General features: G+C 41.5%; 1 protein-coding gene across 2 annotated transcripts in view; it reads right to left on the reverse strand.

Moving 5' to 3' along the window:
* FBN2 (fibrillin 2) overlaps positions 1-27714 on the reverse strand; it is a 236114-nt gene that overhangs the window by 99030 nt on the left and 109370 nt on the right. For both annotated transcript variants that reach the window (XR_016235341.1, XM_002710087.6), the window contains exons 9-16: positions 21282-21434; positions 18895-19128; positions 17935-18072; positions 10959-11078; positions 9578-9703; positions 8714-8836; positions 6988-7110; positions 214-366 (exon numbers count right to left, since the gene is read on the reverse strand). Coding sequence is in view for 1 of the 2 variants with exons in the window: in XM_002710087.6 (XP_002710133.2) it covers positions 214-366; positions 6988-7110; positions 8714-8836; positions 9578-9703; positions 10959-11078; positions 17935-18072; positions 18895-19128; positions 21282-21434 (1170 nt within the window). In the remaining variant the exon portion in view is untranslated. The remainder of the gene's footprint in view (positions 1-213; positions 367-6987; positions 7111-8713; positions 8837-9577; positions 9704-10958; positions 11079-17934; positions 18073-18894; positions 19129-21281; positions 21435-27714) is intronic.

Here is a 27714-nt window from a genome sequence, read left to right on the forward strand (position 1 = left end):
TACGATAATAACTGTACTGACAAGCAGATGTCTCTATTCATTGTGTGTTCTCTTCTTGCATAAATCATACACAAAGTGAATCTTATATGCCTCATGAATCAACAAACAACTGGATTTCTCTTCTTCAGTTGAAAATAATGACAGAACACGCTGTCAAATACCTAATGGTGCATTTCTAAACTCTTTCCAGGCGTAACTGGTGCGCACGACTACCTGAGTTTTTGGCAGGGCATGGCTGGCAGGGTTCTCCAAAGCCATAGTCGGGGTTGGCACAGCAGCATTCAGACTTGGTCACCGCACCAGGGAAAGGACGCACACATACGCCCTTCTTGATGCCTCCATAGCAGGTACTGCGCATGTGAGTATCTAAAGGAGACAGAAGAACGGTGACTGCAGATGGTTACAGAGACAAAGGGATTGCAAGCTGAAGCCTTTTTTAACCCAGGTGGCCACTCGATGGGAAGCTTCAAGAGGCTATCTACCACTGCATCCTTAGCAGCTGATGGTGTTTAGGAAACCAACAAATACTGAGTAGGGGAAAGAAGGAATGCAGACTAACTCTTCTGTTCTCTCTCAAGAAGTTCTAGGTGCCACACTATTGCACTAATCCTCACTGGTCTTTCACTGAACCAAGGGTATCCCCCTAGTCACAGGCAGTATGTTGAGCACTCATCACCAGCTGTCCCACTCTGCAGCTACACTCAGGATTCCTGTTTCAGAAGTTCTCATGAACGTGATAGTGTACCTTGGGGAGGCACCACATGGCCATGCTATTTCATACTTCATGTTCCTGAGTCTTTCTCTCCTCCTCTGGAATACAGCTTGGGACTAGGTTTCCTACTTAGCAAATGCAGCTATAGAAATAAGCACCAGCATTCTGTGTCCTCAGCACAGAGCTGGCTGCGATCCAGACATCATCTCACTGAACAGTCAGCTCCACCATGCTGTGGGTGGCAGTCATTATCTCTGTTTTGCAGATAAGGAAGACAAGGTTCACAGCAATTATGTAGGTAAGTCAAAGTCCCAGAGTGCAAATGCATGAGCTGGATTTGTGTGACTTCCAAAGCTCTTCTTCCTTCCACTGTGTCATACTACACCCAAAGACACATATCCTGCCTACTTCCCTCTCAGTTCTCGTGAAACCTGACACTTTATGAGACAGTAAAAACTGTACCACTTAAAGACTGTACTGTTTCTCTGGCTTTTATGAGAACTGAATTTTTTCAAAGGCCAGAGAACCAATACAATTTTTAAACAGTATACTCCATTATAATTATGTCATAAATTACTAAAATTATTCACAACTTATTGCAAATAATTTTATTTGCTTGTTATGCAAAATGAGTCATTTCATTTTGGGTTTTTCTCATTATAAGAATAAGATTTATGGCTGTATTAAAGGAGAAATGTGTGTGCTCACATGGAGCGGGCCACAGGATGCATCCTCCTCAACCCTGAGGATTCAACTTTCTGCTTCGGCCGTGGCCAGGTCTGGTGGAGTTCCCTGAGTTACAAACAAATGCAGGGCTCGATGCAAAGAATTTGCATAAATACAACACAGGTCAAGTTGCCCACATGATTTTTGTGACTTCTTTGGACATTATCAGCTATTTCATAAAGCATCAGAGAATGGTCCAGGTTATTTCTGTTTTCATATTAGGGACATATGCCATGCACGATTTTTAGAAGCAGAGAGAGACAGCCTAAGGAACTCAATTGGAAGGGTGAGGCACATTTCATTCTGGTTTGTGTTACAGGTTAACCAAGCTATTTAGAGTCCTCAACACTAGATGTTTCACAAAAAAGAAGAGTAGTGTAAATTATGTATATGGGACATAAATTGTGCCAAATTCAGATCTTCGCCTCCCCCCAAATTACTTAACACCTACCTCATCCGTTAGATAAAGATTTAATAAAATAAAACTTTCCATAATAAAAGAAGAGTGTATTTGCTAAGCACTTAACACATAACCAGCATATACAAGAAACACTCAAAAAATGTTGATTCACCTAATTGCCCTCTTCCCTCTTCTGGAGCTAATTGCTAAGCTCTCCTTTTCATGCAATATCAACCTGTTGAATGCTTTTTCTCTCTTAAAAATGGGATTTATTTGTTTGTTTGTTTGTTTGTTTGTTTTGACAGGCAGAGTGGACAGTGAGAGAGAGAGACAGAGAGAAAGGTCTTCCTTTGCCGTTGGTTCACCCTCCAATGGCTGCTGCGGCTGGCGTGCTGCAGATGGCGAACCATGCTGATCCGAAGGCAGGAGCCAGGTGCTTCTCCTGGTCTCCCGTGGGGTGCAGGGCCCAAGCACTTGGGCCATCCTCCACTGCACTCCCTGGCCACAGCAGAGAGCTGGCCTGGAAGAGGGGCAACCAGGACAGAATCCGGTGTCCCGACCGGGACTAGAACCCGGTGTGCCAGCGCCGCTAGGTGGAGGATTAGCCTATTGAGCCGTGGCGCTGGCCTAAAAATGGGATTTTAAAAAAGATTTTTTCTCAGGTAATTAGATTTTACACATTGGTAAAATACAGATGGATGCAGAATTTGTACTATAGATATTTTTCTTTTGTTATCAACTTTATTATTTACATCAACTACTCCTAGGATGACACTATTCCAATTTAACAGAATAACAGTAATAGTTAACCGGGAATTTGGTATGCACATTCACCATTCAAAGATTTACATAGACGAATCTACTACAGGTGTATTTAATTCTCAGGCAACTCAAGAGAAAAAGGGAGCACAAAGAGGTCATGCGTGTTGTGCAAGCGCATACAGTTAACAAGCAGCAGAACTGGGATAAAAAACAGAAAGTTATGCTTATGGCTGGTAGAGTGTCCACGTTCACAGCATCCCTGAAATGTTCTCGAGCTAATCCAGCAGAACACAGAAAGAGACATTTATGCTGAAGACCTCTGGCACGGGACGTCAAATATCAGGTGGATTTTGACGCCCCAGAGGAGGAAGGGTTGGAGCCTGCAGCCCTCAGCTCTTCCCCAGCAGGCGTTAGAGGCGGCTTATGGCATGGTTGTTCTCAGAGTAGCATCTGGTGAAAGCTGGGTTAGGAGGTGGGGTGCATCCCTCCTTGTTCCTGGTCAAGACAGTCTCCCAGGGAGCACCTGCCCTGCTGCCAGGCCACAGGCAAGGCCATTCCAGCTGCAGGGATCAAAAGGAGGCTGGGGGGCACCAACCTCCATTCCCAGGGCAGTGGCTGGATGCGGCCCACAGATGGGAAGTGCGTCACCCCGAAGGGGGTGCTCTACAGACACCCTTGGGGGACGTCCGTGTGACGCGGATGGAAAGATAGAGGTGGAGCAAGGAGAAAACTGCAGTGTCCACACCTCAGGAAAGGCAGCTGAATGCCTCTGAGGGACCCACAGAACCATCCAAATGGAGGAGGGGAGCCTGGACCTGAAACCGGCAGGGGCAGGATCAGCAAACACACGAGCTGCCCTGCTTCTCCCGACCTGGAGGGAAGCTGTAACTTAAAATACAGCTCAGAGGGGCTGGCGCTGTGGTGTAGCGGGGAAGGCCACTGCTTGCAGTGCCAGGGTCCCATGTGGGCGCCAGTTCAAGTCCTGGCTGCTCCATTTCCCATCCAGCTGTCTGCTATGGCCTGGGAAGGCAGTGCACCCATGTGGGAAACCAGGATGAAGCTCCCGGCTCCTGCCTTCAGATCAGCACAGCTCCGGCCATTGCAGCCATCTGGGGAGTGAACCAGCAGATGGACGACCTCTCTCTCTGCCTTTCAAGTGGATAAATAAATCTTAAAAAAAAAAATACAGCTCAGAATGTACAACTATTATGTGGTAGTGGCCATGAGCACTCTAATTCCTAAATTTATATTTTTGTTTCATAAACTCAGAGGTTTTTTTTCTTTTCTTTTTTTTTTTTTTTTGTTATGAGGTAGCCTGAGTTTTCTCTCTTGTTTTTGGATACACTGTCCCCATTGACTTATTTATTTATTTATTCCACGAGTAAATTTTCAAATAAAAATTAAAGAATGGAAGAGACAAAAGTACAGTTATTAATACACAGCTGTGAGCCAAGATTCTTCAGCAGACTAGCTAAAATCACAGTTAAATTTTGTGACAATTTTTAAAAACCCGTATTTCAAAATGTAGGGAAACAAATCAAAAATGAATCTCAGATGAAAGTGGTAATTTAATAACTAATTCACAGGCATGGTTTGCTTTTAACTTAAACAGTTAATGGCTCTCCAAAGAGATACCCAAGGAAGAAACATGAAGAAAACACATCTAACAGGTTAGGGAACAGCAATGTACAATTTCACACCTGTAACAAGCGGTGTTTTCATTTTTAAAGCTTAGGTCACCACTATGATGAAAAACTTCACCTCAGGCCCTGGTGTGCTCCCTGAAAGTGCACAGGAGAACGAGCTGGGGTCTCAGCAGTGGATTCCTAACAGCCACTCCCACCATAGCTGCTTAACAGAAACAAATCATTTCCTCCTCCCAAACTGGCTTTGTATTCCCAAAAGATTTCAACAGAATCATGCAAGTAAAGGAAGGGAAAAAAAGCAACTAGGCACACTAATAAAGCAATTGAGAGTATCTTCGCTATCCAAGCAGGAAGGAGCTGCATTCTCCTGCTGGCTGTATCTGCACTATCCCTGGGCAAAGCGTTCACAACCTCAAAGGCTGAAATGAATCTTAGATGGGAGGTGAGTGGACACATTATTTCCATCTGTTGTTTCTTCCATTTTTATCTCCCTCTTTGGAATCCAAAGGGTTTGATTCTCAGTAACATTAAAGTATTAACAACTATGTTTAAGAATTCCATTCTTGGGGCCGTCACTGTGACACAGACGTGGTAGGTGAACCCTCCACCTGCAGTGCCAGCATCCCATATGGGCGCCGGTTCTATTCCCAGCTGCTCCTCTTCCAATCCAGCTCTCTGCTGTGGCCTGGGAAAGCAGTAGAAGATGGCCCAAGTGCTTGGACCTCTGCACCTGTGTGGGAGAGCGAGGAAAAAAAACCCCTGGCTCCTGGATTTAGATCAACGCAGTTCTGGTGGTTGTGGCCACCTGGGGAGTGAACCAATGGGAGGAAGACCTCTCTCTCTGTCTCTCCCCTCACTGTAATTCTACCTCTCAAATAACTAAATAAAAAATCTTTTAAAAAAAATCTCTCCCTCTCTCCAACTCTGCCTTTCAAATTAAAAAAAAATTCCATTCTCTCTCTCTCTTTTTTTTTTTTAACAGGCAGAGTGGACAGTGAGAGAGAGACAGAGAGAAAGGTCTTCCTTTGCCGTTGGTTCACCCTCCAATGGTTGCCGCGGCCGGCACGCTGTGGCCGGCGCACTGTGCTGATCCGAAGGCAGGAGCCAAGTGCTTCTCCTGGTCTCCCATGGGGTGCAGGGCCCAAGCACTTGGACCATCCTCCACTGCACTCCTGGCCACAGCAGAGAGCTGGCCTGGAAGAGGGGCAACCGGGACAGAATGCGGCGCCCTGACCGGAACCGGAACCCGGTGTGCCGGCGCCGCAAGGCGGAGGATTAGCCTAGTGAGCCGCGGCGCTGGCCAATTCCATTCTCTTAAACAGACTTTTAAACCACTATGTTTTACTGTACGACTGGGAAAATACAGGGTGCCCAAGGGCTAACTCACCCCGGAAGTCTCAAGCTGGAGAGAAAATGGCACTGAATGTATTTCTGCAAATTACCCTGCTATCATTATCACTGGGCCAACCTGTTTGGGTCTTCAAATGCCACTGACATTTCAGCATAGTCTGCCTCTTCAAAGATGATGCCTGGTCATCGTGGCTAATTTTCATGGAATCCATTTGACGTGAGTATCCAAGAACAATTCTGACTCACTTAAAATTCAGTAGATAGTCACCCTCATAGTACTGCCTTGCTTCTACAGTTAATTGTGTAATAGTGAGGAATAACTAAAAGCATTTGCAGTTTTTGATAAAAGTCAAAGTTCTATGGCATAAATTACTTACATTTCAAATTAGGGTAACATCAAGTTTATGGAAACAGAACTAATAATTCCTGTTTCATGTCTTATTCTATTTATTTATTTATTTGAAAGTCAGAGTTAAACAGAGAGATAGATAGAGAGAGATAGAGAGAGAGAGAGAGAGAGAGAGAGAGGTCCTGTATCCACTGGTTCACTCCCCAAATGGCCACAACGGCCGGAGCTGCGCCGATCCAAAGCAAGGAGCCTGGAGCTTCTTCTGGGCCTCCCACATGGGTGCAGAGGCCCAAGGACTTGGGCCATCTCCTACTGCTTTTGCAGGCCAAAGCAGAGACTGGATTGGAAGGGGAGCAGCCAGGACAAGAACTGGCGCCCATATGAGATGCTGGCGCTTTAGGCCAGGGCTTTAACCTGCTGTGCCACAGTGCCAGTCCCATCATGTCTTATTCTTAATTACAAAACCTAAATACATTGCATCTACAATTCAATTATTTAATATTATCAAGGATGCCGGTCTAGGAATAAGTTTTTTTTTTTTCTGATTCTCCAGCAGTTCTGATCAGCACCTCATCAGTCTTAGCAAGGAGGATATCCAGGTTCACCATGCATTTTCTGAAAACTGCTTTAAGATATACTTTACATACCACAGAATTCTCCCAATTCAGTGCACGATTTAGTATTGTTTGCCACATTCATAGACACGTGCAGCCATCACTATGGTTGATTGTAGAACACTTTCAGCTCCTTAAAGAGGTCCTTCAGCTGTCACCTTCCTCTCTGGCTCCCCATGTCCTCCCTCACCCAGACAGGCACTACCAGACACCCTCTCCAGCAGTCTGTCCATCCTGGGCATTTCATTCGAATGAACTCAAACACTAGGGGGTCTTTTGTGATAGGCTCCCTTCACTTGGCATGTGTTCAGGGCTTCTCCTATTTCAGCAGATGTTCTTTTTATGGCTTGATGTTACTGCACTGTTTGGATACTCTCTGTCCCTTTTCCAAAGACCATTTTGCACAGGTGGAGTAACCTTTCACTTACCAACACACACACGTCCATCCACACCCACAGCCAGGCCTGGGGGGCAGTCACAGCGGAAGGACCCTTCGTTGTTGATGCAGTGCCCATTCATGCAGATTCCTGGGGTCTGGCATTCGTCAACATCTGCCCGGAGAGAGACAGATGCCCACCATTACTGGGGAAACTTAACTTTTTTACAGAATTCACTTGTTATCACTGCTCTCTGCTAGCAATCTTTGGTTTTCAATTCTGTAACTTTTGGAAGAACACATAAAGAAGGTAACAGATCACGTATGTATCTATAATCCATTCAAGCACATTTTCAGAAAGACTGAGTGAAAAATGCTTTAGTTTGCCCATTGAAAGAGCCTGACCAACTCCTTTTCACTGTTTCCTTGATAACCCTGCTTAATATTAAATTCAAGTCAGTTAAATGAAGCAAATTCCTAAATAATTAAGGTGAATTCTATATTTTTCCCCCACAAAAATCATACACTAAAGACAGATGTCATCTTGACACTAATTTGATCATTTCATAATAATAAGAAAGTTTTGAGGTCTCTTTCCTAATTTTCAGTCAAGTTGAATGTGCCAAATGTAATCCAACATAAACAGCTTCCACCAAAGAAGAAACGAAGTTCAAAGACAGAGCTGCAGAATCATGAAGATTTCAAGACTATGGATTACGTCTGCAATAGGAAAATGATCCAGAAGGTGGACAATGGTGAGACCTAAGTCGTCTTTATATGTGAACTTAAGGTCCTTGGTCTCATTTCCTGTGTTAAATCAGCTAACCTTGAGATGACTTCCTGGTCATAAACACAGCGAGTCAGACTGCAGCACTTCCATTTAATCTTGTACCTCATACTCCCTTTTCTTGGATAGTCAAAAAGCTGTTTTTCAGGAAAATGAGAAACAGTTTCAGCTTTCTCTCTCTGCTATTGCTGGAATTTCACTGCAACTAAAAGGACTGGGTATCAGCCTTATCGGGTATTCAGATAAGTTTGTGCCACTGAAGGCAGAAAGCATTCATTGGGGTAATTTTCTACACAGGACAACACTGAAAAAAATTGCTTCTAAGGAGAAACTGAGAATGTGTTCCGTATCACGAACTCCAGTTCTAAGAATAAACGGTATACATGTACATCTTTCCAAGAGGACTATCTTTCACTGACTACAGGGATCCCAGGAAGTAGGGTCTTCAAAATGGCTCTGTAAACCAAACAATAGAACATCCAAGTTGTCTTCCTCAAGACGATGTAAGACTATGAGGGTGTCGATATGGTTACAAAGAACCTGCAGGCTGGCTTTATGGAAAAGTGTAATTTAGACCAGTAATGAATAAGACCTTAGGGTGCTGATATGTTTACAAATGATATGTGGATTGGTATTTTTTAAAATTAATGGTAAACCAGTAATGAATAACAGTAGAAAATATAGTTTCAAGAACACACAGATTTGAAACCATTCAAGACTGTTTTTTGCCTCTTTTTATTCACTCAAAAAAATAAATTATTTCTACATTCTACCTTTCCTGTAATTTTTGTTATACCACTATCTCTTTTTGTAAAGATATTACTGCTCCCCAGACCACATCGTGTAGTTTTCTAGGTAGCTTTAGACACCTGCAGAGATGTGAATAATAGGAAATCCACATGAAGAAACTGAAGTAATTCTTGCATAGTTCATTCCGACAGCAAAGATGGTTTCAATCACAGCTGCTTCCCTATCTCAAAGCCACACGTACCAGTACAGTAACGTCCACTTGGAGCCAAGACAAATCCTGGTTTGCAGATGCACTTGAAGCTGCCATCCTCATTGATGCACATCCCATTCAAACACATGTTGGTGGTTGTGCACTCATCATGATCTGCGGAAGAAGAGAGGGCGGTGTCCACACTGGCCTCAAGGGCACCTTCCACAAACACTCAAATTCCACTGCACAAATGAGCCATGTGCTCATGATTAAAAAAAAAATACCAAGTGTATGACAGCAAATCATGTGGAGGATGGGAAGGCCTTTAGCATAAAGGACATAAAGGGAAAATGTTAAACAAATTTTGCACTAAGCTTCTGTTACAACCAGCATGAGTGTGTTTTATTTTAAGCACCAATGGAGGTCATATTTTTTTCTATAAGAAAGAATAAAGCAACAGCAAACCTTATTACAAGTGAAATAATCTGGACTTCGATTAGTGGATGAAATATAGCATGCTACAGTGTGAACAGACCGTCTCCTGTGGGGCTTTTACATATTCCCGGATTGGGGTTACTGTCTTGTCAGTGTTGCAATCCCAACAAGAGATGTAGTAGGTGCTGCTAGTGATTATTTGAACATAGAAAAGTAACTGCCACTTACAATTAAGAATGTACCAAACAGGGCATTTCCAGAAGCAGCCAATCACTCATGGTTATGACATTAGAAAAAAGAAAACCACCCTGTCCCTTCCCTCCTGTAGACTTATGTTAAACGCATTTATATTTTACCTACTGCTCTGAAGCACTCTCACATATGTGCTATGTAAGCTTTCATGGAAACACTATATATGGTTTTCAATAAAAATGTATATCCTTCAAAATTCTTTGGCAAGGAAGCAAAATATTTCCATACCAACACAGTTTTTTCCATCTGTAGTTAATTCAAAGCCAGCATTGCAAATGCACTGGAAACTTCCATCTGTATTCACACATCGACCGTTTTTACAAAGGACTCCATTCTGGATGCACTCATCAATATCTGAAGTGATACAGGATAGCCAAATGTTACTCTGTTATACTCACAGATTAAAAACAGTGAGATAATAAGTTAATTTTAAATATGAAGCTTATTTTTACATATACTATTTTTAACATTTTTTTTATTTGACAGATAGATAGTGAGAGAGAGAAAGAGATGGAAGCAAAGGTCTTCCTTCCGTTGGTTCACCCCCAAAATGGACGCTACAGCCGGCGTGCTACGCTGATCTGAAGCCAGGATCAAGGTGCTTCCTCCTGGTCTCCCATGTGGGTGCAGGGGCCCAAGCACTTGGGCCATACTCCACTGCCTTCCCGGGCCATAGCAGAGAGCTGGACTGGAAGACGAGCAACTAGGACTAGAACCCGGTGCCCATATGGGATGCAGGTGCTGCAGGCAGATTAACCAAGTGAGCCACAGCGCCAGCTCCCTACATATACTATTAAAGATCATATTGCTCTTAGCAAAATGTCCATCTCTCATCTGTCTTTTTTTACTGTAGGTATGTGTAAGCAACTTCACAGTTATTGTAGTAGCCGAAGAGGAAAACAAGGAGAACAGGAAATGGGGTGTGGAGGGAGCTTGAGAGAGGGCAGGGCATACAGAGGGAACTGCTGGAATAGCTGGTTTTCACACAGGGGTTGAAGACCTTAAAAGCCTGGGCAGGATGCTGGGTAAGTGTGAAGTCACTGCAGAGTTTCTGGAGTAAGAGCAATATGAGAAAACTGCTAGGGAAAGCTGACGGAAGCAACTGCCCATGGGTGAGTAAGAGGCATCAGAACATCAGCAGAGGCATCTGGCTCAAGGATTCTGAGACGAATGAGCAGCGAGGTAGACTCTGGGTGATGACAGTGGTGGGTGTAGCAGTGAACCAGAGAGTGAACATGAGGCATGCTCCGGGGCTGGACTGTGTGCAGGTTCAAAGAAAACCGGAGTTGAAAATCACTATAAATCGCAAGCTCATTTCATCAGAGAAGGGAATGCTAATGTTACGGGGGGAAGGAAACTTCCTTCTAGGGAATGAAGATGAATTAAATTTTTGTGAAGCCAAATACCACACTGCTGGGTTTTATATGCACATAGGATGTTTTACACATAAAGGAAGCATCTCTGAGAATATTAAGAAATAAATCTTTTATCATGTCATAGCACTTATTTCTTCCTGTGTCTTATTTTAATAAACGCTCCTTTAAACCTCAACAGCGCTGGGCACTGTATTTCACGGAACATTTTCCTAGGTGGAAGCAGACTGCCTCACCGATGCACGCTTGCTTGGTAGGAGTCCTCTGGAATCCAGCATGACATTTACAGTAATAGGATCCAGGTGTGTTAACACAATCTCCATTAGTGCAGGGATTTGATGTGCATTCATCAACATCTGTGGGCAGCAAAAGAAACCATTATAGACTTCACTCCATTTGTAGAAATGTTTGTTTAAAGTACATTTAGCCATCCGAATTTGAAAGAAGGCCAGTCGATGGTAATAGTCTAAATAGCACAGTATTTATAAATGAATGAAAATTCCTTTCTTCAAATACATACAGAGGCCAGTCTGAAGATTTACAAAAAATATCGCCTATAGCGCGTAGAGGGAATTTGCTTTAATCAAGAAATAATTATTTTTTCAGCTGGAATAATGCGCAATGATTAAAAGCATGGGCTCTGGAAAGAGACAGTTATGTGTTCCAATAGGTTATAATGCTTATTATCAATAGCAATCCGGGCAGGTTCATACTTACTTACTTCAATGTCATAACAAGAAAGAGAGGTTTTCAGAGATACAGATTTGTATTATGCATTGTCACTGTTACTAGTTTTAAGCAGAGGTTGATGGATCATGACATTTCTTTGTTACTGCTTTTTTGTGAACTCATATGCAATTATATATGCAGGCAGTTTGATAATATTTTGAAATAACAAACATGGAGGGGACAGAAAATGGCAGAAGACTAAAACAAAGCCTATTGTTTTCAGTAGCTTTATGTTTCTATAATATCTAGCATTGGCACAGGAATTTTTTTTGCATAAATGAATTTTATGCAAACGGCAGTTCAGAGATTAAATTTGAGAAAGTCAATGCTTTACACTGAAGGTTTTCTTCTTCTTTTTTAAGATTTTATTTATTTATTTGAAATGCAGAGTTACAGGCAGGCAGAGGCAGAGAGAGAGAGGTCTTCCATTCATTGGTTCACTCTCCAATTGGCTGCAAAGGCCAGAGCTGGGCCCATCCGAAGCCAGGAACCTGGAGCTTCTTCCAGGTCTCCTATATGAGTGCAGGGGCCCAAGGACTTGGGCCATCTTCCACTGCTTTCCCAGACCACAGCAGAGAGCTGGCTCAGAAGTGGAGCAGCCGGGACTCGAACAGGCACCCATATGGGATGCCGACTCTGTAGGTAGAGGCTTTACCCACTGAGCAACAGCACAGGGTCCTCACGGGTCTCTTCTAAGGCTTTATTCAATGCAAACCCTTTATAAAATTCAGGCACTGCCAAAACCAAGTGGCAAACTGTATAACAAATTCAGTTCATCCTCCCTAAACAAGGCCTACTACATACAGTTTTGAATACTGGCAAACTAAAAACCTGGCTAGTTGATCAGGCATAATGATTTGCCATTTCATATACATGTAGAAGCCATTAACATCTCCAATTTCAGCTAAATTGGAGAGCAGAACAAAAGAATCAATTCACAAGTTTACCATTTTAATAAACAGATTATTCCGGCCGGTGCCGCGGCTCACTAGGCTAATCCTCTGCCTTGTGGCGCCAGCACACCAGGTTCTAGTCCCCGTCAGGGTGCCGGATTCTGTCCCGGTTGCCCCTCTTCCAGGCCAGCTCTCTGCTGTGGCCAGGGAGTGCAGTGGAGGATGGCCCAAGTGCTTGGGCCCTGCACCCCATGGGAGACCAGGATAAGTACCTGGCTCCTGCCATTGGATTGGCACGGTGCGCCGGCCGCAGCAAGCCAGCCGCGGCGGCCATTAGAGGGTCAACCAACGGCAAAGGAAGACCTTCCTCTCTGTCTCTCTCTCTCTCTGTCCACTCTGCTTGTCAAAAATAAATAAATAATAAAAAAACAGATTATTCCTTTCACAGAAGTCCTTCACAAAAAAACTGGGCTCTATCAAACTCACCAACCTCATTTATGTCAACACTCAGACTGAATGCAATTAAGCCCCCTCTGGTAAAGCAGAGAAACCAAAATGAAACCTCACGGTGAATAAAATAAAAACAACAAGTAATAAAAGGATTAAATGCTTTTTCAATTCACCCAGGGAGCCCGTCTGCCCATTAAGAGTCATCACATTAAAACATGGAGTGGATAACATCGATTCTACTGAGTCAAAGGAACGAAGTGCAAGGAGGAAGCAGCTGGGAACACTAGCAAGCACATAAAGGATCAGCAACGGGTTTTCCGATATGAAGTAGCACCTCGGTATGCACTGCTGAAGATCACCTAAAGTCTTGGTGTGAACATAACTGAACTGCTATCATTAAAGAATGTCCTAGTTCATCTTGATAAGGGTGACTGTGCACCCAACAGGCAGCTCCTCGCTTGCTCCTCTCGAGAACCCACAGCCAAGGCTGCGTGGCTACGAAGGCTGTGCCTAAGATAGGCCATTACAGCCAGCATTCATTTAGAGCCTGAGGGACCTCATGGGGGGGTCTGGTACACAGAGGAGATGCCACAGTTGACTCACTCATTTCTTCTTTGGAAGTGAAAACAAGCACCAAAACTCTGTTAGCGACCTTATATTCTGTAAGATTTTAAAGTCCCATTGATTGCTTTTTGCTTTGTTGGAATCATAGTAGGATTGGAAATTTTAGACTGATCACCATTGGCCACTGCTGCCTTCTGAAATGTGGATTTCATGCCTCCTTTTGCCTCCTTTTTATTGTTTAACATTTCAGGACCCCCACTGGCCCATTTTGATTTTTTTATGCTTTCATTAGGGACTGGGCATTTTTAAGCAAAATTCACAGGAATTTAATACTCAAAATAAATAAATTGTGGAAAATGTTGATTATTAAAATGATTACTTAAATTTTCGAATCCTGTTGGGGTTAAGGAATGCTTGCTCTTGAAAAGCATCTTGTATGCCACTTTCAAAATGAGTTTTCTCTGCTTACAAGGGCTCTGAGACTACCTGCAGACCTACAGAAACAGGCATTTTCTTACTCTTCCAAAACATGACGATTTGAATGAAACCCACTGCTAACGGCAGGGTGACTTCAGCAGGCACCCGCAGTCACAGAATTTCACGTCAGAGCAAAAGTTCTCAAGAAAAGTAAACAAAAAACGTGGTGAGTAACTATAACTGTTTTCAGACCTCGAGAGCAATTCTCATAATAGAATGAACCCCATTCTACTTTCCTCGTCTTTGATCCCTGAACACAGTCACTGCTTTTCAAGTTACACTGCTTCATCAGGTGACTCATAAAAGTTCCCAAACATCAAGGGCAGTTTGTTATTGCTTAAAACACTGGCACAATTAAAACAGTTACCACTCTTCTCTTGGGCTCTCATAATTTAAAATACTAATTCAAGTAAATCCTCCTAGCTTTTTCTGAAATGCTGATATGTTCTTTATAGACTTAAGCTGATTATAGGCATATACTCCAAAGAGCCTAGCATTAAACATTAAAAAACTTGTTTCCTGCCAATATGTTCTAACTTTAAGCTATGTTTCTGTGGATTAGAACAGCTAGAAAACCCTGCAGGGATTTTAACATTGTGGGGTTAAATGGTGAGACCCACCCAGAATGGAACCATTTGTGATAATGTTTGGGTAAAACACAGATGTTTCAAGGTTTATTTTAACAGAGTATCTGTGCAGACATATGGGGAAAATGGAATTAAAAGATAAGTTTATTTTGGGGCAAAAAATTTTTGAAACCAGGCGTTATTTTATGTAATATGCACTTTTCATGAACCTTCTGAAGACCCTTGTATGCATGGACTTCAAAAATTTTTCCACCAAATAAACGATTTTTTTTTCATGAAAGGTAGAGAGACACAAAAGGAGACTGGAGAAGGGGGAGGGAAGGAGAGAGAGAGAGATAGAGAGACAGAGGGAGGGAGGGAGGGAGAGAGGAGACAAATATTAACAGATAAGCGCAGCCAATAAAATTTCAGTTTGATAGACTGTAGTTGTGTATGTATGTACAAGAGGGGATGTTTTATATATCACATACTTATAATCATATTTTCTAGATTGTACCAAACATCTCTGCACAAACTCCTTGAGAAATTTAAATGGCTGGAACACATCCCAACTTATTTTTTTTATAAGGCCAGTATTACCATGACACCAAAACCAAATATATAATAAGTAAGGAACATCATACACCACTATCCTTCACAAACACAAATGTAAAAATTTCAAAAAAATATTTTTCTATTCAAATTCAACAACACAAAAAGAATAACCCATTATAATCAACAGAGTTATCACAGGAATATAAAAAAGTAACCATATTAATAAGTTAAAAAATAAAATTCCAAATTCTCATCTTAGGAGAAGCAGAAAAATAACCTGACAAAACATTTATCCCAGATAAAATATCTCCAGATGGCTAAGAAGAGGAAACTTCCTCAACTTGGTAAAACATATTTTAAAAAACTGTGCAGCTAATGTCCAGCTTAAACTTAAAACACTGAATGCTTCCCTTGGATTACAGACAAAACAAGGGTACTGAACCTCACTGCTTCTATTTAACGCTGTACTTGAGGTTCTAACCACAGCAATAAGGCAAGAAAACAAGAGGAAGATATCCATATTTAAAAGAAAGTTAAATTGAAACAAAAAATATATCGTTTATGGTAACATCAAAGAATGAAATACTTAGGGATAATCCTGATGAACACAAGAAAGAACTGTGCACTGGGAGAGAACATACATATCCCCAGATGGCGGCCAAGACCCAACTCTAGGTAGGCCACCGTAAGCAGCCAGGACTCCATCCTGGTCTCCCACATGGGCAGCAGGTGCCCAAGTACATGGGCCATCACCTACTGTCTTCCAGGCAAATGGGCAGGAAGCTGGGTCAGTTGTGTCAGAACATCAGTTCCTATTTTATTTACTTTTTGGGAAATGACAAAATGAGTATAAAAGCAATATGACATATAAAGGACTTAGAATAGCCAAGACAACTTTGAAAAAGAACATAGTTGGGGAACTCATTCGACCCGATTTCAAAACATTAAAAAGTCACAGTTACGAGGAACTGATGTAAATACAAACAGATCAATGGAACAGGTCCAGAAATAGACAACATGTATGGACAACTGATTTTCAAGAAATGTGCAATAGAGAAAACATACTCTTTTCACCAGATGGTAACAGATACTGATACACAACAACATTAACTTTGATCCATACTTCATATAATACAAAAAAAAAAAAACTGAAATGAACCAAAAACAATCAATTAAAATGGAATTTGGGGCATCACAACTTTCAAGTCCGCCACTGATTTTGCGGGGAAATGTCTTGTGAATTCCTCTTGCGGATAAACCTTTTGTGTTTGACCTAGAAGAAATGTGAGGATGCTGTAGCAGCTGTTTGCGAGGAAGGGTCCGTGAGCCCCTAGAGGTTACTGAAATGATGAGATGCAGATTAAAATCTTTTACCTTTCTCATCTTGCTAACAATTTCGCTGACTTCGAAGGTAGGGGTTATGCTTTAGCACAGATTAAGGCAGCGCCAGCAAACTGCTGTATTAGCCACTGCCATGAATTCACAGTGTGTCAACAAAACCAGTCATTTTAACTTAAAAAAAAAAATCAATCATCAAGCAGTAAGAATTCACGATGTTATATCTTGCCCCTTAAGAATACATTATAAAAAAGTGTGATAAAATGAACATTACACATTGTTGTTGCTGACTGAAGTGTCACGAGTGTTCCAAAGAAAAGTGTTTGTGCAACTGTTGGAGTTCTATGCCAAATTAGCAGCCTTTCTCAAAGAATACTATTTGCACTTCAAGGATGATTGACAAAGCAGTTATGCAGATCTGTGGCAGAAGGATTCTTAAAAACAATGAAGTCAATCTGTCACCATAATGAAAACAACAGGCTAGATTTGATGATAGGTTAAAACTGAACCTAAAAAGTGACAGTACTCAGCAAGTGTTTTTACTACTATGTGCTTGACTGTTCATCAATATTTAAAGACCTTTCTAATGAATTTAATTGCTCCATTATCAAGTGTGATTTCTTTGACAGGAAAATAGCAAAATACACCAACTTCAGAAAGATCCATATAACACGGTGAGCCAACATATTTTAAATGACCAATTCATGTTACAAAATTCAGTGGAAGTACCAGACAGACCAGTGGCCTTAGTGTAACAAAGCACAAAAAGCTAAGTGACATAGATTCAGATTCTACACTACAACTAAGCCTTAAGAATGCTTCTTTGCTGACTTTAGTGGAGTAACAAAAAGAATGTTCACAATTAACTGAAAAGTCCATGAGGTATTCCTCCCCTTTTCCTACTGCCTATCTGTTTGAAGATGCATTATCATTGTATCCTCCAACCAAAATAACATATTGCAACAGATTAAATACAGAAGCAGACACGAGGATTCAGCTGGCTTCTATTAAGGGAGACATTAAAGAGATTTACAAAAATGCAAAACAATGGCAATGGTTTCAAAACTTTCTGTTTTAGAAAATACAGTTTGTTATAAAAATGTTATGTTAATATGCAGTGGGCTTAATATTGTTATTTTAAAATTAATACATGTTTGAAAAAATTTATCTGATTTCCAAGGTAATTATTAAAAGATATAAACAATAATTTTTCAGTTTAGATGGCTCTGAGACCAAAGCATTTGAGAACTATTATTCTAGAGTATCAGATTTTAGTGGACTTTTATCATCTTGTCATCATTTAAAAATGGATTCATCCTCCCACAAACTGTTTTCAAAATATATCCACCATAAGGAAGATTCTTTTTCATCTTTATATGAGGAATAGCAATGCTAAGGAGGAAGGAACAGGAGAGTCAGAGACAGAAATCACAACACTTAGGGCCTAAAGGCTGAGAATTCTCTTAATGTCCCAACACAACAGCAAACTAAGGAGGGCATGGGGAACGGTATGCAATAGGAGACAGCTCAAAAATTAGTTTTACTTCAAGACTTTTGATGTTGTTAAATATTTTGTCCTATTTGTTCTAATAGTCTAAGGGATATTAAAAAACTCAAGGGTTAGAGAACCATGAACTCACCTATGCAGTCTCCATTTGCATCCTGCTTATAGCCCATGTTGCACTCACATCGGTAGCTAGAGACAGTAGGTATACAGCGCCCATTTAGACAAAGATTAGCATGGTGTTTACAGATGTCTATTGTCTGGTTCAGGATGGCTATGGAAAATCAAAGCACAAGTAATATGTGAATTAGTCGTCTTAAATTGGGACACATGGTTTTAACTTGCATTTGTTAAGTCTGGAGACTTGCCCCTAACAATGTCTTTTAAAAACTTAAGGAATGTTCTACTGTGCACGTGAGTATCTTCCATTTCTTTCTTCTAACTGTTGATTATTCAGAGAGAGGACGCAGGCAACATGCCAAAAAGAACAAACATAGCACTGTAGGATATCATTAAATATTACTAGCAAGAGCAATGCTTAACAAAACCATGAATGTCAACGTCATCAACACAAATGCCAATCCTGGTCTGAATCCAACTTCTCTCAGTTTCTTAAGCAATTTAAAGAAAAAGAATGAGGAAAAGCAACATGTGCACATTAAAGCAGGGGCAGAGGCACAGAGCAAGACCCGTCCAGTTTTTTATGTCAGTTGAGAAAGGACAGTGGAATTTAATTCAGTGGATACATGAAGAGGCCTGCTGTGATGGCCAAATGAAATGCACAGGGACCCAAACACGGGCATTGTGGTGGCATTACCCAGAATGCACTACTATAAGGCTCTTGTCTATACTTCACAGGGCCTGGACCACACATTCTTTTCCCCAGCTTAGCAGAAAGTTCATGAAACAGACATATATTCTCCTAAGTTTAGTATTACTATATTTTTTTATACCCAGAAACAGATGTTCTCTCTTTCTCCCCTACTCAGCCCCCTGCCCCAACACACACCTCTTTTGAAAAATAAAAGCAAGGTAGATATATATTATAAAATGACTTGATGCAGAAAACAAGAATCCATGGTAAATGATCACTTACTCAATCCAGTGATGATGGGTCCCTGGCCCCCAGCTCCCACACCGGCGCCCCCTACACCAGGAGAAAAGCCATTGCTTCCAGGGATGGGGATGAAGCCTGCCCCTCCTGGGCCATAGCCATTGCCGTTTCCATTTGGGGCAAAGCCGTTCCCCCCAGCACCTCCTGGCCTGGCACCAGCACTCCCTGGAATCGCTCCAATTGGAAGTCCATCCATGCAAAGTCTGCGATATTCATCTAGAAGAACAGAAAGTTCAGTGAAACACAAATGGATGTCCTTCTACATACCAGAAGCAACTAACAGGTTGCTATAGCTCATTTTTAGCTAACCTAAGCTATACAAGGTGAATAAGTAGGTTACTATCTTCATAAAGGTTTTCAATGCTATCTCTGATAGGGAAAAGGTACAGATATTTCAGGAAAAATTTAAAACCTAAATGCCACATTATTTTAACTGAGTTGCATACCCAATTATTTGTATGTGCATTTTAATTATATGCTTCTAAGTGCAACTAAAAAACTCCAGGTGTAGCTGTGAATGCATGAAATGTTTAAAAGCTTTAGGTAATTCATTGTATATCTTTTCTATATGTTAATCCTCATTAAAGACTACATCAACAGATTTTCCAGTCTCTTTTCTTCCCTTTAGGAATTACATACTAAAATTCCTACAAAACAATTATGTTTTCTAGTGTAAATTTCAGTAGCAAACAATATCAAGGAAGCTTTGAATCTGTTCCTTGTTTGTCCAAGTAGCAAAACTGAATAATGAGAAGAATGTATGGGCATTTCAAACAATTTGTAGAAAAACAGAACTAAGGATGTGTATTCTGGTGCAAAATAATTTTGAAATTTATGTATGTCTTTTTCATAATACATGTTTTTACTGAAGTGCTTTAAGACTCATGGTATGCATGAATTTAAAAATCTTCTTTTACCAAAACAAACCTATCTCTTAATTTCATTTTCCATAACCTTGTGGAAGTATCTTCATAGCAACTAAACTATTTCCTTAACTGTTTGCAGAATTAGAATATCAGAAGAAATAAAAATTATTAATTATATACTACTAGTGGAAAAGGAAGTCTCAAAATCATCTACTAGCCATTAACTCTGCTTTCTGTATTTAATATTGTTGGTGTTTTATTGTTTTTAAAATTTTCAATGAATGCATTTTGATGCTTTTCCACTGTAAGAGTACATATAGGTATTTATATTTATACTTCAAACATTTTAATCATTTTCATGACATAATTCAACATAAAGATAAAATGTCAAAAATATCACCTTTATATTAATGTGATAAAAATGAACATTTTGCTACTCATGTTATATGTAAAAAGAGGAGCTACTTCTCATTCATCCTTAAGTAATTTGCCAATGTAGCTTCATGTATAAGTCAGGTACTGTAACAAAGTGAATGAGACGTACCTTCAAACTCTTGGATTATTAATTTTCAAGGTAATGAGAAGCGAGGAAATACCTTCAAGGAGTGTGACATTAAAAGCTGAAGGTATTCCTGATTAAAAGAAAATACAAATGCAGGTAGAATTTTGTTACTCAGAGAGTATGCAAACTCTGGAATGAAAGATCAGGAGGTTTAAAAACTGCATTGAAATACACTCAAAATAACTATTAAAAATATAGTCATGAGCCACAAAATGACATTTTGGCCAATGACAGGCTGCACATACAATGTGGTCCCATAAGATTATAACGGAGCTGAAATACTCGTATCACTTAGTGATCACTGTACTGTCCTAGCAGAACACATAACTCACAATTTTTGTGGTGATGCTGGTGTAAACAAACCTACAGTGCTGTCAGTTATAAAAAATTGTAACTCATAAATGTGCATAGTACATAATATGTGACAATGACATTGAGCACCCATGTTACTGGGTTATACATTTAGTAAGCCATGTTTTAAATCATTATTTTATAGGATATCCTACTTATTAAGAAAAACTGACCATAAAAGAGTGTGCGCTCTGTGCCGTCAGCAGCACCCTCCTATATCTCGTATATACTGTGTCTCAGAGGTCGTGTTGAGTGACAGACCTGCATCACCCAGGTTTGTGCAAGCATACACATTACTCCGTGGTGTTTGTCCCAGGACAAAACAATCTATACATGTAGACCCATCAGGAAGTGACACGGGACTGGGCCTGCACAGAAAGAAGTCAATGCAGCTTGCAGGCATCTGTCTGATGTCACTCATCAAGCATTCTCAAAACTGACCCCGACTGAGCAATGCCACTCTACCCCCAACAGGTTGAACATTCTATCCGGAATCCAAAGGCAACTTGACTCCAAGGAGAAGAGCAGAGTGCAGGGCTGTGCGTCACTGCCCTGACACTGTCTGTCTCGCAGCAGGAGCCCGCACTCACCAGAGCCTCTGACGGGACAGGCCTCGGGAATGGTTCCGACGCCCCAGCAGTGGCCGGGCTCACAGCAGCACTGCATTTTCGTCATTCTGCCCGGGAGCTCTTGTGCACAGCGACCGTTCACCAGGCCCGAGAAACATGTGCCTGTTCTCTGATCTGAACACGTTGAAATAAAACAGAAGACATGACAGTTACCTTCGGCTCTTACAGCGATCATATCACACACTGGAACAGAGTCTTTGTGAAATGAATGCCTTTACCTCCTCTATCCTTTGTTCTCTTACCTTCAAGACATTTATTTCTTGACTCATTTATCCAGACGACTGAGCACCTACTGCATGCTACATCCCAGGGATCCAAAACTGAAGGACACGGAGCAGGCGCAAGGGCCAAGCTCAGGAAGAAGCCATGCCTGGACGGGTCTGGAGCTTGCAGGAAGCAGCACCCCAGTCCCAAACCTCAGCTGCCTGCAGATGGGCACTGTTCTGTGCCACTGAGGTTCTGACTTGTGCTGTGCACACAGATGACTGATACAGGGGCATCTGAGCAGAGTCTTCATTAACGTGAAGGCATGAGCAACAGGGAGTCTCTGAGGTAAAACCAGCTCAAAAGATAGACAAAGATTCATGTGCACAGAGGAGACCAGAAGAAATGAGCTCAGAGGCAGAGAAAGGCCAAGAGGCAGGGCCCTGGACATGGCCTGTGAGGGCCTTCTGGGTGTTATCTAGAGGGTGTGAGAGTTGTGCACCAGCTTTACTTAGAGAAAAGACAACGGCTTGCATTTTTAAGTCAGCCATCTCTTCAGGTGCTACGAGAATTGACCGTAGTGAGGGCGGGAGGACCAATGGAGAGGAGTCTGGGAGCATTCAGCTGACATATGAGGCTGCTAGCAGGGAAGATGACGACAGTGAGTGAGTGACAGACAATGGGCACCGGCGCGGTGTGAGGCCTCGACGAGGAAGTCCTGGACATTTGCCAGGTTTTTAAGTGGCACAGCTGAGATGGGGATGAATGCAGCAGAAACACTGGAAGGACACTAGGAAGGTTCTCTGTAGAGCCGGCTGCATTTGGCATGTTGAATAAGTGAGCCTGGAACCAGAGAGCAGGCAGGCTGAAGACACACACTGCCGAGTTCTCAGGAGGCTGGATGAGACCTTTTCAAGAACAAGGTGCACCTGATTATGTCTACTGGTGATCAGAATAAGTGGGGCGAGAACTCAGAAGCAGCCACAGGGTCTGGGAGAAATTCTGCGGTAAGGAGTCTGTCCATTAAACCACAGAATTCCAGGTAGGGAAATTACGAGACCCAATATGACTGACAGAAGTCACTCGACTGGATCAGAACTCTAGAAGACAAGTTATAAAAACTAAAAAAGACTGCATAAAATAAAAAAGTGAATAAGGCTAAGAAATCAGTATCATCTGTGAACTCTGTGGGTTTATAACTTACATTCTTTTTATTTTAACTAGTGGAAAAAATTTTGAGCCAAGTTAACTATTTTGTTCAACTTTTATCAAGATGCTTTCAAAGAAGTTTGGATATGATCACAGGAAAGACATAAACAGCCACGCACTGCATTATCCGTGATGTAGATCGAAACTATTCACTGCAACAATCCTATTAGCAGATAAAGTCAAAACTATCAGCACTAGGTCGTGTTTAAGATAAGCACACTATTTTCTTAAATGGTCTACGTTGCTTCTATGTTTTGGTTTGCTTCGAAGCTACCTCGAAATAAAACTGTCTTTAAGATATTCCATGCAAGAGTCAGAATGCTTTTTTCTAGGCTACTCCCTCCCTTCTCCTCTGTAAAAAAACAAACAAACAAACAAACAAACAAAAAACCGATGTGTTCAAAAGCAAAGCACAGAGTTTGATGCTTAAAGGTATGCAGACATGTTTAAAACTTTAAGAGTAGGATCGCTGCTTGGCCTTCTGGCCAAGAGCAAATGTAAAACTTCAGAGTAGGGCTTGGGCAGAAAGCCCCACTGCAAATAATTTCAAGGTAGATTTCTATTCCCAAGAATGATCCATCACAACAAACGATGGATTCAGGATTGTATAATTCTGAATTTTCTGGCCTGCCACACTCCTCAAGAATAGAATATAAATTAGCAAAGTCCCGGCCGGCGCCGTGGCACACTAGGCTAATCTTCCGCCTTGCGGCACTGGCACACCAGGTTCTAGTCCCGGTTGGGGTGCCGGATTCTGTCCCGGGTGCCCCTCTTCCAGGCCAGCTCTCTGCTGTGGCCCGGGAGGGCAGTGGAGGATGGCCCAAGTCCTTGGGCCCTGCACCCCATGGGAGACCAGGAGAAGCACCTGGTTCCTGCCATCGGATCAGCTCGGTGTGCCGGCCGCAGCGCACCGGCCACGGCGGCCACTGGAGGGTGAACCAACAGCAAAAGGAAGACCTTTCTCCCTGTCTCTCTCTCTCACTGTTTAAACTCTGCCTGTCAAAAAATAAAAAAATAAAATAAAAAAATAAGTAAATTAGCAAAGTCCCAAACTTAATAATCACTTAATGTATGAAATGCAACCATGAAGTGGATGCAAGTATTTCTCTCTTCCAGTCTTCGACAAGGAAGAGGTGGCAGCTCAAGGACTGAAAAAACAAAATCAAAACCCATAAACCATGTACTTGGATCTGGAGCCCTGGTTTTACACCCAAGTATTAACTGTTTGATGTAGAACTATATTTAACCTTTATTACTCAAAGGCACAGAGGACAGTTTTAAAACTCCAGAGTTGGGCTTGTTTCTAGCACAGTGATGGCTTAGCTACCCAAAATCTGCCTCCCAATTAAAATAATGTGGATAAAGTATGGAAACACTTTACAAAATCACGCCGTGGTGAAAGGAAGGGTAACAGGAGCCCCCAAAATGAGATGACAACGGGAGGTGAGTGGGCAGCAGGGCTCTGGCTTGAATTTAACTCTGCAGACTCTGAACTGCATCTCCAAGAGTTTGATAGGGCCCAAAGTCTAAGAGATAAAAAGCCCATTATGTAGAACAGAATGCCCTTATAAAGTAGGGATCCAGGTGGCACTAACATTATATATTGGTATTGTGCGGAGTGAGCAAGGTGAGAAACCTGTCTTTACTTGATACTGTATGATGAAAAAGGAAGATCTCCCTAAGAATGTGCAACCACAACCTTGTCCTCACCAAAAAGCTTTGACAACTTGTCTCATACTAGGCTTTTGGTCTGCAAAATGTCAAAGAAGAGGAGATTCTTCAAGAAACTCACAAAAGCCAAGACAAATAGAGAACTTAGTGTAAGTGAAAGTTTCAGAGGATGCCCATAAATTCTTTCCAGGGAAAAGGAGTAGCTAACAGTAAAATAAATAAACACACAAAGAAATAAGACTCAATGAACCAAACTGGTTGATTAAACAGCCTATTTCAGATACTGGAATGGTCAGACCAATTCTGACAATTATTACTGTAAAATATTGCTAATTAAATAGCCAAATTATATTTAATGTTTTTAAAGCAATTAAAGTCTGAAAATATAAACAGGGGGTAAAGAACCCATAAACATTGAAAGAACAGATTTAAGAGCTCAATTTTCATAAATGAAGACTGTTATAACTGAACTAAAATATCTGAATATTAAACAACTGTATTGTATGTGGATAAAGAGATAATTATTGAGCAGGTAGAAACAGATAACTGTCAAAGTCATCCAGAGAGACACAGAAACGAGAATGGGCACTGTGGCACAGTGGGTTAAGATGCTTCTTTGGACACCCATGTCCTGTATCAGAGTACCAGGTATTAAGTCCCAGCTCCACTTCCCATTAAGCTTCTTGCTAATCTGCCTAGGTTGACAGCAGATGATGGCCCAGGCACCTGGCCTTCTGCCCTCGATGTGGCACACCAGATGGAGTCCCTGGCTCCTGGCTTCAGCCTGGCCCAGCCCTGGCTGTTGTGGGCATGTGAGGAGTGAACTAGTGTTTCAAAGATCACTCTCTCTTTCAAATAAATATGTAATCTTAAACAAAGAAATGAGAAGTATCAAAAAGAGATAGGGAAATACGGAAGTGAGTGTGCAAGGGTAATAGACCTTCAGTAGGAGTACTACAAAGAGATGGGCGGCAGAATGGGAAGCGGCAATATTCAGCAGATACCACTCTAAGAACTTCTGGATCTAAGAGGTCCACTACATTGAAGGTGCGATTAAAAATAAAAGATACTAACTTTCTACATCACTGCAGAACAATAAGAGACACACCGAAGATCTAAAAGTAGGTAGCAAGTCAAGACAGATGATCTGCCAAGGGCATGGTATTGGTGAAAACATCAAGTGCCAACTTCTGAATGAGCTCCTAAGGACAGTGGGAACACAATGGAGTCAACCTGCCCCTGTGACGTAACAGCTGCCACTCTGACGTCCTGTGCCCCAGGACACCAGGCTCTCACAGAGCAAGCTGCCACCATTTTCAGGCAAACACTGAAGTTTGCCACCAGAAATGTTTTATGTGGGGCCAACGTTGTGGTGCAGCGGGTTAACAGCCTGGCCTGAAGTGCTGGCATCCCATATGGGAGCTGGTTTGAGATCTGGCTGCTCCACTTCCAATCCAGCTCTCTGCTGTGGCCTGGGAAAGCAGTCGAAGAAGGCCCAAGTCCTTGGGCCCCTGTACCGTGTGGGAGACCTGGAAGAAGCTCCTGGCTCCTGGCTTTGGATCAGCACAGCTCTGGCTGTTGTGGCCAATTGGGGAGTGAACCAGCCGATGGAAGTCCTCCCTCTCTCTGCCTCTCCTCTCTCTGTGTAACTCTGACTTTCAAATAAATAAATAAATCTTTAAAAAAGAGAAAAGAAATGTTTTATATGATAGGAAATGTTGAAAAAGCTATTTCAGGTAAAAGGAAAAGGATTCCACTGGAAAGCCGGAGATTTACCAAGGAAAGATGATTAAAAAACATTACTAGATATGTGGGTAAATGGAAAAAGCAATTTAAAGAGTGGTGATTAACTTGTTGCATATGAAGGAGGGATCATGTGGTAAAATTTTTAAAAGTTAGGAGATCAAAGTTTAATAATAATCTTTTATCGTTTAATAAAGATAAACCACAAGCTAATTTTTGACTTTATATTACATGTGTATCTTAAAGCAGATAGGGCAGGCACTGAAAGTACAGAAATAAAGTAAATAATTTCTTAAAGAGTAGAATAGGACATGACTCAATCTAAAAGAAAACAAGAAGGTGGAAAGACAGAACAGCAACAAAAACCCTAAAATAAACAGGAGCCTTGAAGCACACAGTAGAAATAAAAACTCTATTAGTACTGTAATAAACTCAAAAGGATTTAAATCTCAGTTGTAAAGACAGGGATTTCCATACCGTGCACAAATGAAAGAGAACAAAGTAGATAGAAGCTGTTTAAAATTGACAGTTAAAACCTATGAAAGTGGAAAGATTCAGAGGAAGAATATAAAATAGACTTAGACTTAAAATCCTTCACTTCTGTTACCAAAAAGTGAGAAAAAAAGAGATAAAATAGACAATCATAAAATATTCTGAAACAGAAGAAGAATTTCAGAAAGTTAATAAGTAATGAACAAAGGTTCAATTTACCAGGAAAATATGATACTTTTAAAAACTTATCTCCTTATAACATGGCATCAAAGCACACAAAACAAAAACTTGCAAAGCTACATGGTAAATCTGATAAACTGATCTTCACTGTGGAATATCTACACAAGTGTTTCAGTAATTCATACACAGTGGATGAAATCTTACAGGCACAGAGAAAATGGGTCTAGCACACTTAACAAGTCTGATCCGATGGATGTACCTAGAATCTAGCTTCACCAGCTGGAAAGAGGATGTCCTTTACAAGACAACACAGAAGATTTCTAAGCACTGATCATTCACTAAGCCATAAGGCAAACACTGCATGTCAAAGGACTGGTATGGTATGACTATATTCTCTGAACACAGTGCATGCCTGAATGAAGTCAGAAATCACAAAGAAGCCAAAGAAACTCCATACACTTCTAAAGGTGTGGTGGTCCAAATACAGGGTCACACGGGAAATAAAGCACTGGGTGTAAAATGAGTGCATAGGGCATGGAAGGCCATGACACGGTGGCAAAAACAACCTAAATGAAAGATCCTGGTGAACAAGACCCCAGCAGAAGGAACAGGCCATCAAGGAGGGAGGCACCTTTCTCCGAAGGGAGGAAGGAACCTCCACTGTGATATGGCCTTGACTAAACAAGTTCAGAGTTGGTGAACTCAAGAGGCTTCCATAGCCTAGACAGCTCATGGCAAGAGCCTCGGGGGATTGCTGACGTCATAAATAAGAGTGCCAATTGTCAAATCAACAACGGGAGTCACTGGGTACGTGCTCCCCAAGTAGGATCTCTGTCCTTAATGTGTTTTACTATGAGAGTTAAAGACAACACTACTAGTCGAGCAATGCCCTATA

This window comes from Oryctolagus cuniculus, chromosome 6 (genome assembly GCF_051225735.1).
Source record: "Oryctolagus cuniculus isolate XC-2025 breed Fujian yellow rabbit chromosome 6, ASM5122573v1, whole genome shotgun sequence".
Classification (NCBI taxonomy): Eukaryota; Metazoa; Chordata; class Mammalia; order Lagomorpha; family Leporidae; genus Oryctolagus; species Oryctolagus cuniculus.